Here is a 17,001-nt window from a genome sequence, read left to right on the forward strand (position 1 = left end):
AGTATACAGTTCATTCATTCAATAATACTACAGTAGACGATGGCAAGCAATTTATTTTTATGTTTTTATTTTCCTGTGCACTTACATCACAATGTCATCATACGCACAAAGAGACACCACACTCCAGATATCTTGAGTTTGCTGCTGCAGTGTCAAGTAATACAATTATTCTTAACAAGTCACTGAAATTGGATGGAGACAGACTCTGGCTCTGTTTCCTTTGCATACATAAATATTGTCCTTTTGAAAGCATTGTGTATTTTCTTAAGCTAGGTCTGAACAAATCTTTGCTTGGTTTAGAGATTCTGTGTAGGTTGGTGTCAAAATCCTCTTTCCAGCGCTGTCGGGGTGCTGACATTTTCTGTCAGCTTTCATTTTTTTATTGTTCCCCTGGCTTCTCCTGTTTGTAGCACAAAGCTGATACTCCACACCACTTTTTCTGTGGGATTAACAGAGGCATTATTGCGCTTCTTGCAGTCTTCAACAGTAGTAACTATTTTTTTTTTAGTTGCAGTCCTTGGCCTGTTGTCAGACCTGCGTGTGGACCCGGATCTGCTCACCCTGCTGTTTGGCGAGAGTGTCCTGAATGATGCTGTGGCCATTGTCTTGACATAGTGAGTATCTTGTTTTAAGGATTTTTCTCTGCCCTTTCAATGCAGACTATTTCTAGGTTTAATTGTGTGGGAGCTCAGTCTTTTTCTATTAGCACTATGGGTCTGGATGGATGCTGCCTGCTTTAAGGAAAGGGTGTGATTGGCAAAACCACATGAGTGCCTCAGATGCTATGCAGTGGACTGCGTAAGTGAGTTGCTCCTGGCACTGTCAGCATCTCATTAAAATACTCAGTGGGGAGACTCACTGCCAGGGTAGAGACACGCTCCCAGCTAACAAACTCGGTTAACACAGCTACTGTCAAATTTAGAGAAAATACAGCATAAAAACCCTCGCAAGCTCAGTGAAGTAGCCATGATGCAGTCACGCCTTGTTCATGCATTTCAATTGCTTCACTCTTTTCCCTCTACTTTAACCTTTTTCTCCAGCATTGCACTCACATATGCATGTTTGCCCTGCTCACACACATTGCAGTCATTGTCTGCTCTATTTACGCATTGCTAGTGAACAAAGTAGATGTGCTAAAAGATGGATAGATGGGGAGCAGAGAGATGGAGACAGACAGGGGAGAGAACTCACACACACAGGTCCCCATTTATGGCCACACAGGCAGATGAAAAAATTGAGGTGGATGGGACAAAATGTGACTTCTTATTTGCATATTGTATTCACACAGACCGACACATTACATGTACAGTACTTGCATCTCTTTGCACAAATGGGCCCAGAAAGAGGGAAAGAAAAGGAGGCGAGTGCGCAGAAAGTTGAATTCACGCAGTGGCTGCTGTCTTTGTGTACATTGATGGGCAGAGGAGGGAGCCTGCATGTCTTCCTGGATAAACACTCACATAGTGCTTTGTTTGTTCCTGGAGTGGCGTGCCGGCCTTCATGCCATCTCCTGTCACTTGACTGGCTCGCTAGCCTGCCGGTCGCCCTGGCTCCACACACAAAGCTGGCCCTTATTAGTGAGCCACGCGGGGCCCTGGCACTGGAATTTTAACAAGCTCCCAGTGCAGCTCAACCTTACGCTGATGTGCCATCTCACAGGCACTAAACCTCCTGCTCCAGCAGCCCTGACCCAGCCACCATTCAACCAGGTCCTGTGTTGACGTCTTGAGGATTTTGTCTGGGAGTTAACACATGCCTGAAAAATACAGTCTTCAGAGGGTCGAACTGGCCAAGGGACTAGTAGCCAAATGAAATGTGTTAACACAACAGGAGACTTTATTTTCAAAGAAGGATAGATGTGTCTCATTAAATGTAGGAAGCAAAAACAACATCTCCCACTTTCACGTTGTTTTGCTGACTCAGTTGTTTGACATTAATTTTAATCAGCCAAAGTATAAAGGGTGTACATGGGAGGATCTGTGGTGGGCAAAGAAATGTAATCCTTACAAAGGCAGTCAGCTCCATCAGCCACTCGCATGGGTGCCTGTCTCTGCTTGCTTCACCTCAGGCTCTCCCTCCTCCCTCCTCCCTCCTCCCTGTTAGGCCTCTTTTGCACTCCATGACATGTGGAAGTCTCCCCTTCCCCCCTCAGAGTAAATATTTATAGCAGTGCTAATAGCAAGATGCCGTTGTCTTTGTAAACAACACTAGTTTTTTGCTTGTTCCCCAAAAACCACTAGGGGATGTCTAACGCAAATAATTCAGAATGTATTGTTTTTCATGAAAGGATTTAACTTCTAAAGAAGACCATGTATTCTTAGGAGTTACTCCAATAAATTTCACTTATTAAAGGCTAAGCTCAGCATAATAAGTGTGAATTTATGGTCACTGCCGCAGACTGGTTTACACCAAGAACCAAGTGGGCCGTATTTCTGATGACTGCATTTGTTTCAAAGCCATAAATAATGTTGACATTTTAATGTTTCAGCATCTGTTAACACTCATTTCAATTTCTGCCGTAATTGTTCTATTGCCTTATTTTTGTTCCATAGCAGTTTGTCTCTTTTTTGCATGTGTGTAACCCTTTTTTTCAGTCTGTTGTGTCAATTTGTCTTCCAGTGCCATCACCACCTATTCCCAGACGGGTGCAGGACACACCTTTGACCCCCCTGCCTTCCTCCTCTCTGTTGGTTATTTTCTTGGAGTGCTTGCCGGCTCCTTCCTCTTGGGTTTCATATTCACAGTCATAACAGCCCTCATATCCTTTCATCCCCTCCCATCTTTGCCTCCGCACCCCCAACTCAATCATCACCTTAGCATCCGCTGCAATCTATCCACTTCCTCAACTTGGTAATTGCTCCTCTAACAAATCCCTACTGTACCACCTAAGCAAAAGCAACGTGACTACTGGATGTCTATAGTGTTCCGGTGACATTAATGGTTGCAGAGAGGTCGTCAATCAAGCCAGTAGCCTCTGATGAAGTCTCGACTTGCGCTGTTGTCCAGCATTTCCCTCTAAACTTTAGTTATAAGACTTAAGAATGAAAAATGAGGATGTGTCATGGGAGGTTTGGTGCACAGCTCAGCTCTTATTTACAGTTTGAGCAAAGCACAAAGTGAGCATTTAATAGATTTTGCTGATGCTAACTATAGCAACAGCCTGCTCTCTTGTGCCTGTCTCCTCATACAGTGTCTTAAAGAGACTCAGTTTGACGTAGAGTTGTTTGTTTACCTTTTAATTACTTGCTGTACCTGTCCTTGTTAATTACAAAAACAATCAGGCCTGGGAAGGAAAGTATTTATTATTGTAAGACAAGGGGGTATTTGAGGGAGTTGGGAATGCAGAGCAGCAACCTGTTAACAATTAGCAGTACTACTATTGTGGTACTTACAGTACCTAAACCGACCTCTTCTGTGACTATCACAAATACTGAACTTCCAGCGTGTATTGTTCTTTCTGCAACACTGCTTTACAAAGAAGCTGTGCCAGAGGGGATGTGGGACAGCGAGAAAGAAGGAGTGGGATGTGGACTTTATCTGCCGGAGAACTCGCAGTAAGGGTCTCATTAAGACCCAGTGGGTTACTCGAATGGCAGACTCCTGGCTTAGTGAGCAGCTTCTGCAGTTGCCTTTTATTTGCAGAGGCTGCGGAGAAATAATGCACTCTTTGGTACATGTAGTCTGCCACAACAGTCTTACATTTGTATTGCAATTCCAATAGTCTTAGCCTGAAGCAAAGTGTCAAGCAGTGTATGATTATCTTCTTGTATATCTTTAACTCTATTTCCACCTTACCAAATTCACTCGGCTATGTGAGAATCCACTGCTGGAAACTTCTGTCTTCTTTCTGTTGTCCTGCAGCAGCTTCCTCTCAGCTGAAGCTAGTGGACTTTCAGGTGAGCACTGTATGACTTATATATACACAGTATATGTGTGTGTGTGTGTGTGTGTGTGTGTGTGTATATATATGTGTGTGTATATATATATATGTGTGTGTGTGTGTGTGTGTGTGTGTGTGTGTGTACATATATATACATACACACACACACACACACACACACACACACACACACACACATGTATACATATACTGTGTGTGTGTGTGTGTGTGTGTGTGTGTCAGTGCTGAATGTAGTTTGGAAGTCAGACAGAATCATGTTAGCAGACTATCGCCCTCCCCCTCAGGTGTCCCTTCTCAAGTCCATGCACTGACTCGCTCACTCCTCCACATATCAGTGGCACAAGCAGCTGTTTGATTGGTAAGCACTGCTGCTTCAATGCGTCTCTGTGGCCACTGGTACTCAAACCAGGAATCAATGTGTGCACGTTGTCCACTGTCCAGACTTGACCATCTGCTCAGCAACAGATAGAAACCCACACCAGCATCAGAGAAAGCCTTACCCTCTGAGAGTCCAGCATTTTAGCAAGTCAATAATGTACAGATGAGAAAGTATGAAGCCATCTCCTCTTTACAGAAAACTGTAGATACCAATCCCATTTTGGTCTCAACCCCCATAACTCATTTTGAAATGGTGTCCGCCCACCTCTGTCTGAGCATGTTTGTATATATTGTTTTGAAACTGTACCGGCAAGCAGGCAGCAAGCGACAATGCCATTCTTGCCCTAGCTGTTTCCACAGATTTCCCGGAAAGTCAAGACGTGCCCAGGTCCTGTGTAAATATGGATACATGACCTTGCATCTATTTTCTTTATCCATCACCAAAGGGAGTTTGCATTTTTAGTACAATGTTAGATTTTTCAGTTTACTGATTCAAACCATTTGGAAACTTGGATATCTTGTGTTTGAAAAACAACAATTACTTGGCTCAGCTGCCTGGAATTGTCTACATCTATTATTTCACCAACCAGTCGTAATGTAGTTCTGAAAGACCAATGTAGTGTACATATGCTCAAACGACTGTTGTTGTTTCTCTTGCCCTTATTGTGTCAGAGGGATTCCACTAGCTTTGTTGATGTTGTAGAGCTCTATCTTACTTGGCAGTACTCCCTGTGGCCTGTGGAGGAGGAGGAGATGGTTTTAATGAAATAGCGTAACCTTTGCCCATTGGACCTTGATGCCCTGTTTACAAAGTACACCACTCTGAATGCTGCCCAGTGTGGGAGGAACACACTGCAGGAAAAATATGTTACAGTAGTACATTATTACTGCAATATCAGGGCTAATAGAACTTAATTTCAACGTCAAACCTGCAGTGTTATAAAACCAACTTGATGCTGAAGTTTTGTCACAGTCATATACAAATGAGTCCAATCGTTGATGGTCTTTCTGCAATATTGGAACCAAAAAACTAATCTGTGGAGTGCTACTCTGGTCAAAGGCCTTCAATGTACCATTTGGAGTGAAGCAGCACCTCATACAGAGCGACCCAGAGAGCAATGAGAGTCCCCCCTGGTGTCCTTTGGTAATCAAGGCTCTTTCTATCTCTTTTAATTGCTGGAGTTTAGCGAGGGTGTGCCTAATGACCCTCGGCCTCGCAGGGAGCCCTGCTGTCATTAATCTTATGCCCCTCACAACTGCTCATTATGAGATGCATCTCATCTGTTACCAAGTGCCCTGAGTGGAGGAGTCTTTATGTGGGTGGTGGATGATGTGTACCTCCGTCAGTAAGTAAACCAAGGAGGATGTTGAAGCCCTAAACCAAATGGAACCAAATCCACAAAGGCATGCTCCATTAGACTTTGTCAGGTAAGAACATTGTGAACAGGGATTACTGGAGCTAGTATAGTGCATGTACAGGTCAGCATCCTAGTGTGAAGGCGGATGGTGAAAAAAGAATAATGGACTGGCTCCACTTAGCAGCCTGAATCACAGGTGCTATCTTTTCTCTGCTGCCATATTTATTACTGCTAGCTCTGTCCCCTAACTATTGCTCCCCATCACAGTAATTTCACATTTTCTTCAATCTTCTGTGATTCTCTCACAAAGTAGAGGGAGCAAAAATGTGAAATTGAATTTCTGCAACCCACTTATTATGCTATGCTTTTCAAATTCCATCTCTCTGCTCCATCCAGCCTCCTCTTTACTAGCAGGGGCCTAATCACTCCGTCCACCCTGTTTCCTCTCTCTGTGGAGCTGCCTTTCTTTCCATTGTGTATTTTTGCTTGACATTTACTTGCCTTTTGTTAATTTCTGCTCCTCCACATCTGGCACGATCTACAGCGATGATTTCATTCTTTTGCATGTATCATTCCCAGAGCTTCATGGCTTTGGAGTAGAAATGGGAGAAGCATTTTTGGCCAGAAACATGAGGATGCTTGAATTGGGTTGGACAGCACATTTTGATTAAGCTATTTATACAGCTGGACCACTGGAACCAGAACAATTGGTGGAAATGGGTTGGGCCGGTCTGATCTGGTGTCACATACACTTAAATGCAAAAGTAGCTGCACACATGAGGATTCAATTGAATTATTGGATGTTTTGGTAAATGCTTACATGCATTTGTTTAGCTAATCTTTCTCTTAGTTTAATCAGCTTGTCTAGGTTTCCTTTCCAACTTTCCTATGATGGAAGAACCTCCTACATCATACTCAACATGAGAGGCCCAAGGCTCTGTGTGTTAACCAGCACAAAAACATACACACAATTTTCTGATTACATAATATGTGCATGTATCAGCAATGTTGCATACTCTGTACTAATTAGATACAGCACATTGTTAAGCACCTTCCTGTTTATAGAACACTCCATGAGTTTTTTTCCCCATGATATGGTGATGCTCACATTTACAACTTACAGATGTCATCATGGATGTTTAATACTGTCTTGGTTGTTTTGTTATTCCCCTTCCTTTTTGAATATTCATTCATTTCACTTGCATGTTTTTAAATTTTTTTTTCAGGTATTGTGGCGGTGCTGTTTTGTGGCCTAAGCCAGGCAAGGTACACGATTCACAATTTATCTTCCCAGAGTAGGACCAGGACCAAGGAGGTGGGTTCATGGAGGATGATTGAGGCTTATTTCACTATTGTTTTCAAACAACATTTTTATTTTTTTATTTTACTCACTTGTTCACATTGCCTTTTGATGCTAATGTTTGTGTCCTGCGTGCATGCACAAGCAATCATAATTGTCACTAGTGCTCTGGGTGTCTGTGTGGGAGGCCTGTCTCCACTATCTGCTTAATAGGCTGAGCACAGATGGAGGCCAGCACACTGTCATACTGCACCGGCAAGCTTCACAGAGGAGCAAATAAATCAGAAGTACACAAATATACTCATATATGCATTTATTATTCATTATCGGTGCCACAGTGGAGCTAACTGTTTATCAAAGGAACGTTTTTTAGAAGGCTACAGTATGCAGCACAGCTAAAGCCTTTGCCTATAAGGTAGATTGGCTATGCAGTAGTCAATGCATGTGTATGGTGCAGTATGCTTACTTGTCAGAATGCCTTTATCTACATCTTTATGATTTATACATGCAGCTGCAGCTCAAAGGATGAGACAAAGTGATTTAGTGTATGCAGACACTGGTTGAATAGCTAGAAGGAGAAATATATTTCTCTGTGGCATCTCTTGTCCTTGTGATGCGAGGCTCTTAGGGGAAAAGGTACATTAATTAAATTAGATAGCTTTTTACAAAAGCTTTACAGCAAATCTGTATTAGCCAGCAAAAACAGGAAATAATAAATCATTAATGAAATCATAACATCTGCTCTAATTACATCCAGATACAACGTAAGGACCTTAATAAATATTTAATTTATTATGCAGAAAAATCCTATTCAAATTATTCAAATTCTATTTTTAGCCACAGTAAATGACATCCAAACATATGGCCTGGATCATTGAGTTGATGAGTTGGAATATTCCTTTATCAGGAAGTAGAATGGGTTATTAGCTGGTCTTTTTAAGTCCAGAAAGCTTGTACCCATTTGCCAAACAGCATGAGCATAAAACTCTTTAACAAGAGAACGATGAGAAAAACCTGCCTAGTGCTACATGCAACCACATTAAGGTCTCAAGATGTAGTTGTTTGCAGTTGCTGGATCAGGGAATAATATCAACACTGAATTTGTTGTGTTTGTGCAAATCTAAGCCTGTTTACCCATTTTCAGATATGATCCAAGTCCTTTACTGTCACCCCACTACACACACACACACACACAGACACACACACACACACACCCTCCACCCTGAACCCCTCCCCATCTTGGATGACCTTCTCCCTCATGATCCTCTCAATCCCTTTTATAATTTGCAGCTCTTTGAAGTCTTAAATTTCCTCGGGGAGATTTTCATCTTCAGCTACATCGGATATGCATTGTTGACGTTTCCTCATGTCTTCAAAGCTCTCTTCATTACTGGGGCATTTGTATCCTTTTCTTCTAAATGACAGAGCATCTTCCCTTCCTGCTGTGCAGGCTTTGGATCCCACTCAGACCCCTAGGAATGATGTTCTGTTACGTTTTGTTCTGAGTCTTCCACATTCTGGCGTAATCCTTATCTGCACAATCATCTGCCACTTATTTGACCAGATTGTTTTTTTTGTTTTCTACCTTGCCTCTCTGCTGCAGTGCAGTAATTTCCCCAGTCCTTTAAAAAAAACCTCAGCACTTAAATTGTACAGGTTTGATCCGGTGAGCTCTGCAAATGCCATTCAGTCGGTCTCTCATGATCACCATCTCTGCAGAATAAGAAGCTGCAGTGCAGCATTGCTCTGAGGAATGCCTATGAAACAGAAATTTAAATAGGTCCTTGATTATTGTCACTGCTGTTGATTTCCGTTTTCTAGCAAAGCTCAGTGGCTTAAAGATGTTTGCTTGTTACAAATAAATTTACAGTACTTTAATTTGTAGCGGATTATGCCCCTATCCCTTTTGAGGTTGAAGATTAAATCTTATTAGTTATTGAATCTCCAGTGAAAGAGGTTTCTTCTGTTCTTTACGTTTTCCCCATCTCGTTTAAGGAAAAAAAAATCTACACAATAGCTGTTTAACACTGTTAAATAGCTATTTGTGACCTATTTGCTTTTGTTGCACATAAATGCAAGGTATATTTATCTTCTTATTCAGTGATCAAATGGATGTATAATAATGCATTTACAAAGATTTTATCAAAGATAATCAATTCATTGTTTAAGTCATATATTGTGCAAAAATGCCAACATTTTACTGGTTCCATCTTGTCAAATGTAAGGATTGTTGCTTTTGTCAATTTTATATCACTGTGAATATTCTTGAGTTTTGGGCTTTTTTCCCACCGAATTTAGCATTGTATTAGAAGACGTCAACTTGTAATGGGAAATTGTGATGATGAGCAATTTTTTTTAAGTAAACGATTTATTAAATTATCTGAAAAAATGACAACATTAATTGATAGAAGTTTGACTTTACCTTCTATGTTGTCAACAGTAAATGGTCAAGTTTGGGGCGTAAACATGCTCAGACTTAAAAATTTCAAAAACCATGCTGGCAGAAATCCATCCCAGAAGATGTGTTAGTTGGTAACACTTTACTTGAAGGTATCTAAATATTAGTGACATGACACTGTCATGAACACATGACACAGTCATGACACATGAACCCTAACCATAACTTGTCATGACAAAACCGGACAACACTTACTAAAAGAAGCGTTATGTCATAAACGTTTATGACTTGTTTATAATGTTTATGACACTTTCATGACAGTGTCATGTCACTCTTATGTAGACACCTTCAAGTGAAGTGTAACCCATAAGTTTCTTCTCCGACTGGGGTGTCTGCAGAATGCAAATGCTACAAAACATGATAGTGTCATCAAAAAGCCATCAACCACATAATGATACTCATACATGTTAAAGTTATACTATCATAACAAGTGTTTCATATTCAAAGCTGCTGTTGTATTCATCAGCTTTACTTCCTGAAGGGAACAGAGGGGTAGTAATGGACAGCTTGCTACAATTGTGCTTGCCGGAGAGCTGGCATGACCTTAGCGTATGCCCGAGGAGAGACTCTAGTAGCCGCACTCCAAGGGGCTGTTCTTTCACAGTCCAGTGCCCAGATGGCCAGCAATTATTATTACAATCCATCTTCGACCATAGGGTCAAAGGAGCCAGAGAAAGAGTCAACTGAGTGGATTTTTCCCCCAATGCTCTTATGTTCAGTGTGAGCGGCTGCCAGGGAGACAATGTTTGACTTGAGCTTTGAGCCTGGCTAATCTGGCAAACTGCACCTACTGGAAGCTGACCCGGATGTACAAACAGGAATAAATGGAGGTCAAAGTCATCTTGTACAGTTCTAAAAGGGTCTATAAAAATGATATAACCCCAGTGATTCAACCCTGTTAATCGCTCTTTGGTTACGCAGTAGATTTTAATCGCCATAGCTTGCAGCCTTTTGCCAGGGACAATGGAGATGGGCTTTATTTGAAATGAGGCTGAGATGAAAGTGCTTAATTACCTCCATTCAAATAGCTTCGAGGCCTTTGATAAAGAGAAATGACTGCTTTTGGGAGCAGGATATTGCTTTTGAAAATCCGTAGGGTGCATGAGATCTAATATTGACTGCAGGGTGCGGGGGAGCTCTGTTTTAGTAATAGCCCTGTCAGACACTGGTCCCCTGCTTAAAATATTGGTCCCTTTATTATTCCAGGCATCATATTTAGACTTACTGTAGAAAATTATGCCAAAGCATGGGTATCTATGTGCATAGAGGGTTTTTATGCACCAAAAGTAAAAGAAGTTCTGTAGAAGTGTATTTTAAATAAAAAAAAAAAAAAAACTTCCTTTATCTACTCTGGCCCTGCCTCCTCCGGTTTTTAACTTAGAATTGGTTACCACTAACAAGAAGTTACCGGATAATCTTATTCTGCACTACTGCTGAGGTTCAGAGGTTTTATGGGGCTGCTGTAAGTTTTCCTAAATGTATCAAAAAATAAATAAAGTGTGTCCAGGACAGCAGCTATATCCCTGATAGTTGTAGATATATTTTCTCCCAAACGGCTGCCCAGGACACTTAGCATTCAGTCCCATGTGAAACATCAAAGTGTGTGTGGAGGGCAGAGACAGCTGGCAGAGCCTGGTTGGCTTCATGCCTCGACATGGTGCCACAGTGCTGTGTTTGCATGCTAAAAAGAAAATATTCAGAAATTATTTAGTTATGTGTGTGCACATGTGTTGATATCCGTCGGCGTAATTGTACAGCCTGATCTTGCATATAATTGGCATGTTTGTATGGAATTTAGTGTTTTGTCTATTAATTTGAAGGATCGGACTATGTGAAGTCAACCAGGTGTAGTCTTTTAGAATAAATTTAAAAAGCAAAACCTTAACTTAAATTAGCAATAATTAAACCTAAACTTAACTGACTGCAGACTTAATCTTAAAGTTTAAATGCAACGGAATGCATGCATGCATTTCTGACAAACAAACTGTATTTCTCTGGCACAGTCAGTTTTTCTATGATGCAAAGAAATTGTGATTTTCATAAAAAAATACGCAAATTATGATGGCAACATGTTGACTCATAATTGTACTTTAACCAGTAAATGTGTCTCAGTTACAAGTACTCTCCTTAATCTGCACTCATTATGAACAGATCTCCATCTTTATATCTAGAGCATGCAACATCTACCCCTTTTCATTCCTGCTCAACCTGGGACGCACAACCAAGATACCTTGCCCCTTCCAGCATTTCCTGATGTTTGCAGGTACTGTTCTTGATAATACCTATTAACATTATTTATTGTGTTTTATTTTCATTTGTAGAAACATTTTACATAATTGGACCTTGCTGAAAAAATGCAGTATATCAGCTCACATCTGTTATGTTATCTTTTTATTGTATTATTGCTGCAAGAAACTAATTTACCCTATGAAAACTCTTTAATGGATCAATTCTCTTCACTGTTCCTGCAGCTTATGGCAATAGTGAGGATGCTGAAAGTACAGTTTTTTGTGTCTCTGTGTGTGTACACAAAGACAGGTGCCATCCTAAGGCTTTATAACATATATTAATAATTCACTCATCTGTTTCTATTTTTGTATCTGTATTTTGGTGAAGACTAAATAAGGCATCGCCTCACTTTAGTGTCTAATGGTTGAAGCTCTGAATGGTTTGATGATGGAGGAGAAAGGGATGTCCGAGGGGTACTGCAGCAACAGCATGTTTTGCTGCTTGCCTGACCCATTTTACCTCTTACATAAGAAGGTTTCTTTGTAAAAAAGCCCTTGTCTTGCTATTTAAAAAAAGAAACTCCCCCACCATCACCACCACCTCCCCCATCTGTTCCTCGTGGCAGTAAAAGGATTTGCTCTGGGAATCGTTCTGGCTTTATGTATTATGTCACCACTGTACAGCAATCTAGAAGTTTGTTTTGGGGCCGCTTGCTTGTAAGCAGCTGGTCAATGACAGTGAAAGGTTGCATTCTGTTATCCATGGTAGCTCGATCCTGCCTTTTTCTAATAATTTGTGGGTAGGTAGTTGTCTGGTGGATTGATGGATGGCATCAATCGAGCTGTTTTCTCAGAAAGGTCTTCTCTTTTCTCAGGTTTCAGGGGCGCTGTGGCGTTAAGCCTGGCTATGAGAGACACATCCACAGAAGTGAGGCGCACCATCCTCACCACCACTCTGCTGCTGGTCAGCGTCACCATCTGGCTGATGGGTACGGCTGCTCATCCCATGCTGTGCCATCTGAACATCAGGTTAGTGCTACCACCTCTCCGAGCAGCACCGTCAATAGACGCTAGTCAAACCTATCGTCCTGTCTGTCACTTTTACATCATTTGCGGTTTCTCTGTCTCTCAAACACAGACACAGCAATGTTATACTCTGACATTAAGTATTTAGCCAACAGCTCTTTGTAAAGCTTTTTTTTTTATGTTTGAACTCTACCTTCTCCCCTTGCAGCTCAGCCCTACACAGGCACTTAACTCAGTGTGTCTGCTCCGACTCTGACCTCTATTAGTGGCTTGCACGGCTGGTGCACAGGGCAAAAAGCAGGTCCAAAGGTCCCTGGAAACATTTTAGTAAAGAAATGGCATTTGAATGCAGCCTACCACCCTGCACACAGAAACCAGTGTGTACACTACACTGTAGCCATATAAAGAGAACACATAAGACACACGCAAGTCTGCGTACTATCTGTGTTTCAAAGCCCAGTGGGCGATAATGATTAAGGAGTACAGAAGAGGCGAGAAGGAGGCAAGGCAGTAATTAGATACTTATATTATTAAAGTGTAATCTATGGCCCAGATCACAGTGGTATAATTTACTCCCACAGTCTTTCAAAGTCAATGCTTTTGAATCTCCAGGGGCTTTCAGTTCAGATCTCTCTCTCTCTCTCTCTCTTTCTCTTTCTCTTTCTCTCTCTCTCTCTCTCTATCTCTGAGCAAATGTTTCATTAGTATAAGAAAATAAAAGAATTCAAAAAACTAAGTTCAGTAAAACATTGAAATTGCCTTATTGAATATTTATAAATCAGATTTAAAGGAAAAAACACATTAAAACACATAAAAATGTTCTCTCTCAGTCCTACAAGACACAGGCAATGAAGCAGTTTGTGATGTTTAACGGAACCTGGAGCTGCTTTATTGTCAATGAATTGCAGATTGGTTTTGGTAATCCAATCTGCCAAGTTGTTTGTTGGAGCTTTTACAGCCAAATAAGCTTCATCTCATTGTAACGCTAATGTTTATGAACCAGACCAAAAAAAAAACAATATCACTGTAAATCCCACAGGGCAATGCATTTGTGTCCACGAATACAGGTCTCTTGTTCTGTGTCAGCTGAGCAGCTAAATTAGTTTTTGCTCTGTTGTTTCTAGATCCTATCTCCACCAAGACTGAACTGTGTCAGTGTTACAGTTTACACATAGCAACTTCTAAAGGCTGGTAAAATCTGTTTCTGGAAATATTTAAATTTTTAACTACATTTCTTAGTAGTTTTTGAAACAATATGAAGACCTTTACCGCTAGTCTCTCTGGCTCCTGTTTGACTTGTTACCCTGATTCTAGACTTAATTGCGGCTTTCACTTCATGACAAGTTCATGATCCTTTATTGACTGTGTTTGAATCACATTAAAACTTGGTTTCAAGTATTTTAATCAACATTAAATATTTGTGTTTAAATAGGCAGCAATAAAGATTAAAGATCTCCTCCAGATATATAAGACATTTTAAAAACACTGCTTGGAATAATAATTTGTGTCTTGAAATTAGATTTCCTTAGATTAATCAGATTTAAACAAAAAACATTTACCAGCCCTTGGCATGCATGATATAGTTGTCTCTGTAGCTGTAAAATCTTCAGTTCTTTCAGTTTTTGACTTATATTACGGTTGTATCTCATGACTATACTTGCGAGCGTGCATGTATACATGTGGATATCTGTCCTGAATAATACACTATTGACTGCACATTTCTGTCTCCATGACACTGCTGTCTTTGTGGGTAGTCATACCAAATGTGGACCCCATCACAGTACACTGCTTTAAACCTTCAGGGCTGTCATGTTTCAGAGAATAGCTCTGTTTTCCTCACTTGCCATCCCAAACTCCCACCTCTATTTCCCTTATCCGATTGTATGAAGTGAAGAGACAAGTAACAACTTTGAATGACTTCGGTGAATACATCTCTTCACCTGGAGCGAATTCAACTTCCATTCAATCTCTGAAATGGCTTTGTGAAGAAGTCTTTGGAAGTTGTACTCGGTGTGAAATTGCTACTTTTTTTTTCTTTTCTTACCCCATAGCTACCTCAAAAGACCTACCACCGCAGGCATTAAATAAAAGAAAAAGGTAGTAAAATGTCTAATGTTTCTACTTTGTGAAATTTGCTCAAGAAAGCTGGTATCAAATGTATTAAGGTGCTGGGTGTACGTGTGTGGGTGCAATAAAAAAAAAAAAAAGTGCCGGTCTGCACTGTTGACTGGAAATGGTGATGATTGTTTGTCTTTCCAATCTCACATTAGGTTTTGAATTTCCTATTAAAACACTAAAGACATTGGTTGTTTACAGATAAGAGTCTCACTGCTGAGTGTAGCCCAATAGCCTGGGACAATTTCCAACCACACAGTGGGCAATAGAAATAATTCACTTTTATAACTGAGGCTCAAAGGAAAACCATATCATGTCAATATACAGTGGGATGCTATTGTTTGTTCCACTACTCTGCTATCTTAAGACTCTCACAGCCAGCCAGCCACACACACACACACACACACACACACACACACACACACACACACACACACACACACACACACACATACACACGCATACACACACATCCATAACACACTCAGAAATGCATGCTGTACAGGGGTGAGCTGAGCTTAAATGGGTAAACTGTCTGTCCATCTGCAATGAGAAATTCATGGGCTTCATGTTTAGTGTGGTGGTTAAGGCTCAAACCAGACAAGAACCTTGTCTCTGTTTTCAGTCAGCTCACTGTTCAGTCACACATCAGAATACAAGACATAATGTGCTTTTAAAGCTGAGACTGGCTGTCACTCCTCCTCTCGCCAATTCCTCTCTTTTGCGCTTCATTTCGGTCTCAATTTCAAGGTGCATTATTGCCCACACTTGAGTTTTATCATGCTGCTGCAAAATAAAGTGAATATTTACACAAATCAGCATACAGTAACGTAAATATTACTTCACTGTATTGTGCAAGTAATTATTGATGTATCCCAACACAACCTACCATGAAACTGTATAATGGTCCTTTTTTTCCTCGGGTGTCAGCTGTGACATTTACATAGAGCTGTATGTCACCAGCATAGCAGTGGAAAAATTGTGGAGCTGATGATTTGGCCAAGGGGGATAAGGCAGAGGATGGGGCCAAGGACTGACCCCTGGGGGACACCACAAGTAACTGTGTGTGGATTTGATTTGGAGTGGCCTAGGGAGATGTATTCTGTCCGGTTTGTGAGATCTGAACCAACTGAGGGCAGTGTCATTTAGTCCAGTAGTGAGGTGGAGCCGGTTTAAAAGAATGCCATAGTCAACAGTATCAAATATAGCAAAAAGGTCAAGGAGGATGAGGAGGGATGAAGAGCCAGCATCGGATGATATGAGGAGGTTGTTTGTGACTCTGACTAGGGCTGTCTCTGTACTGTGGGCAGAGCGGAAACCTGACTGGAATTTTTCAAAGAGGTTATGATGTTTGAGGTGGTTTTGATTTGGTTTTACACTATAAAATGTTTGGTTCTGTGTTCACAGCCACTATTTATGATAGGTCAGTATTAACAGAGAATACATTCTCCTCCTTAAGACTATTTCAGTCTTTACATTATTGTAGTATTAGTTTAATTTAGGCAGTGATGGGAATAATGACGTTATAAAATAATGGCGTTACTTTTTTCAGTAATAAGTAATCTAATTGAATACTCTTCCCATCTTAATAACGCCATTATCGTTACTGCCGAAATATGTGGTGTGTTACTATAATTGAAGATGTTTTTTTCATCAGACCAACTAGATCTGAGCCGAGATTCAAAGACTTTTTTTCTTCCTTGGTCAGTGGGCCATGCACTAGACAAGTGCTTAAATGCTAACAATTTGCTGAGGTTGAGTAAAGTTTCATGGAAAGCCAATCAGAGGTTGAGTTGGGCGGGTGTTCGAAAGCATGCAGGCTAGTCTCACTTTGTCCCACAGCAACATTAAATTAGTTTAGATGTGTGTACATTGTTTCTGTTAAAAATGTATTGTATTAAGTGTCCTTTTCATTATAATATTCAGATTTACCATAAATAATTAAACATGCACATCTATTTTAAGTTCCATTAAAGAGGGGTGGAGGTGGGGTCAGATTTAAGCATTTAACAATTTACTTTTTTGAAAGTAAAGCATAAGTTACTTTGTTAAGTAACCACTTACTTTTATAATTTGTAGCAGAGTATCTAATTTAGTTACTTTTTGGAAGAAGTAACTAGTAAATGTAACTAATTATTTTGGAAAAGTAACTTGCCCGACACTGAATTTAGGACATTGAAACACTGTTTAATGAATCCCTTTAATGAAACTCTTCAAACTGCATTTAATACTCTAAT

The 17,001-nt window shown here is 40.5% G+C and overlaps 1 protein-coding gene across 3 annotated transcripts in view; it reads left to right on the forward strand.

Moving 5' to 3' along the window:
* LOC117937802 (sodium/hydrogen exchanger 9-like) overlaps positions 1–17,001 on the forward strand; it is a 58,967-nt gene that overhangs the window by 16,131 nt on the left and 25,835 nt on the right. For 2 of the 3 annotated variants that reach the window (XM_034862016.1, XM_034862017.1), the window contains 7 exons: positions 509–614; positions 2,620–2,758; positions 3,791–3,896; positions 6,864–6,952; positions 8,228–8,338; positions 11,547–11,658; positions 12,499–12,652. In XM_034862016.1, coding sequence (XP_034717907.1) covers positions 509–614; positions 2,620–2,758; positions 3,791–3,896; positions 6,864–6,952; positions 8,228–8,338; positions 11,547–11,658; positions 12,499–12,652 — 817 coding nt within the window. Of the gene's footprint in view, positions 1–508; positions 615–2,619; positions 2,759–3,790; positions 3,897–6,863; positions 6,953–8,227; positions 8,339–11,546; positions 11,659–12,498; positions 12,653–14,700; positions 14,835–17,001 lie in introns of those variants that run through there. The other variant, XM_034862018.1, reaches the window with a different exon arrangement.

Source organism: Etheostoma cragini, chromosome 22 (genome assembly GCF_013103735.1).
Source record: "Etheostoma cragini isolate CJK2018 chromosome 22, CSU_Ecrag_1.0, whole genome shotgun sequence".
Taxonomy (NCBI): domain Eukaryota; kingdom Metazoa; phylum Chordata; class Actinopteri; order Perciformes; family Percidae; genus Etheostoma; species Etheostoma cragini.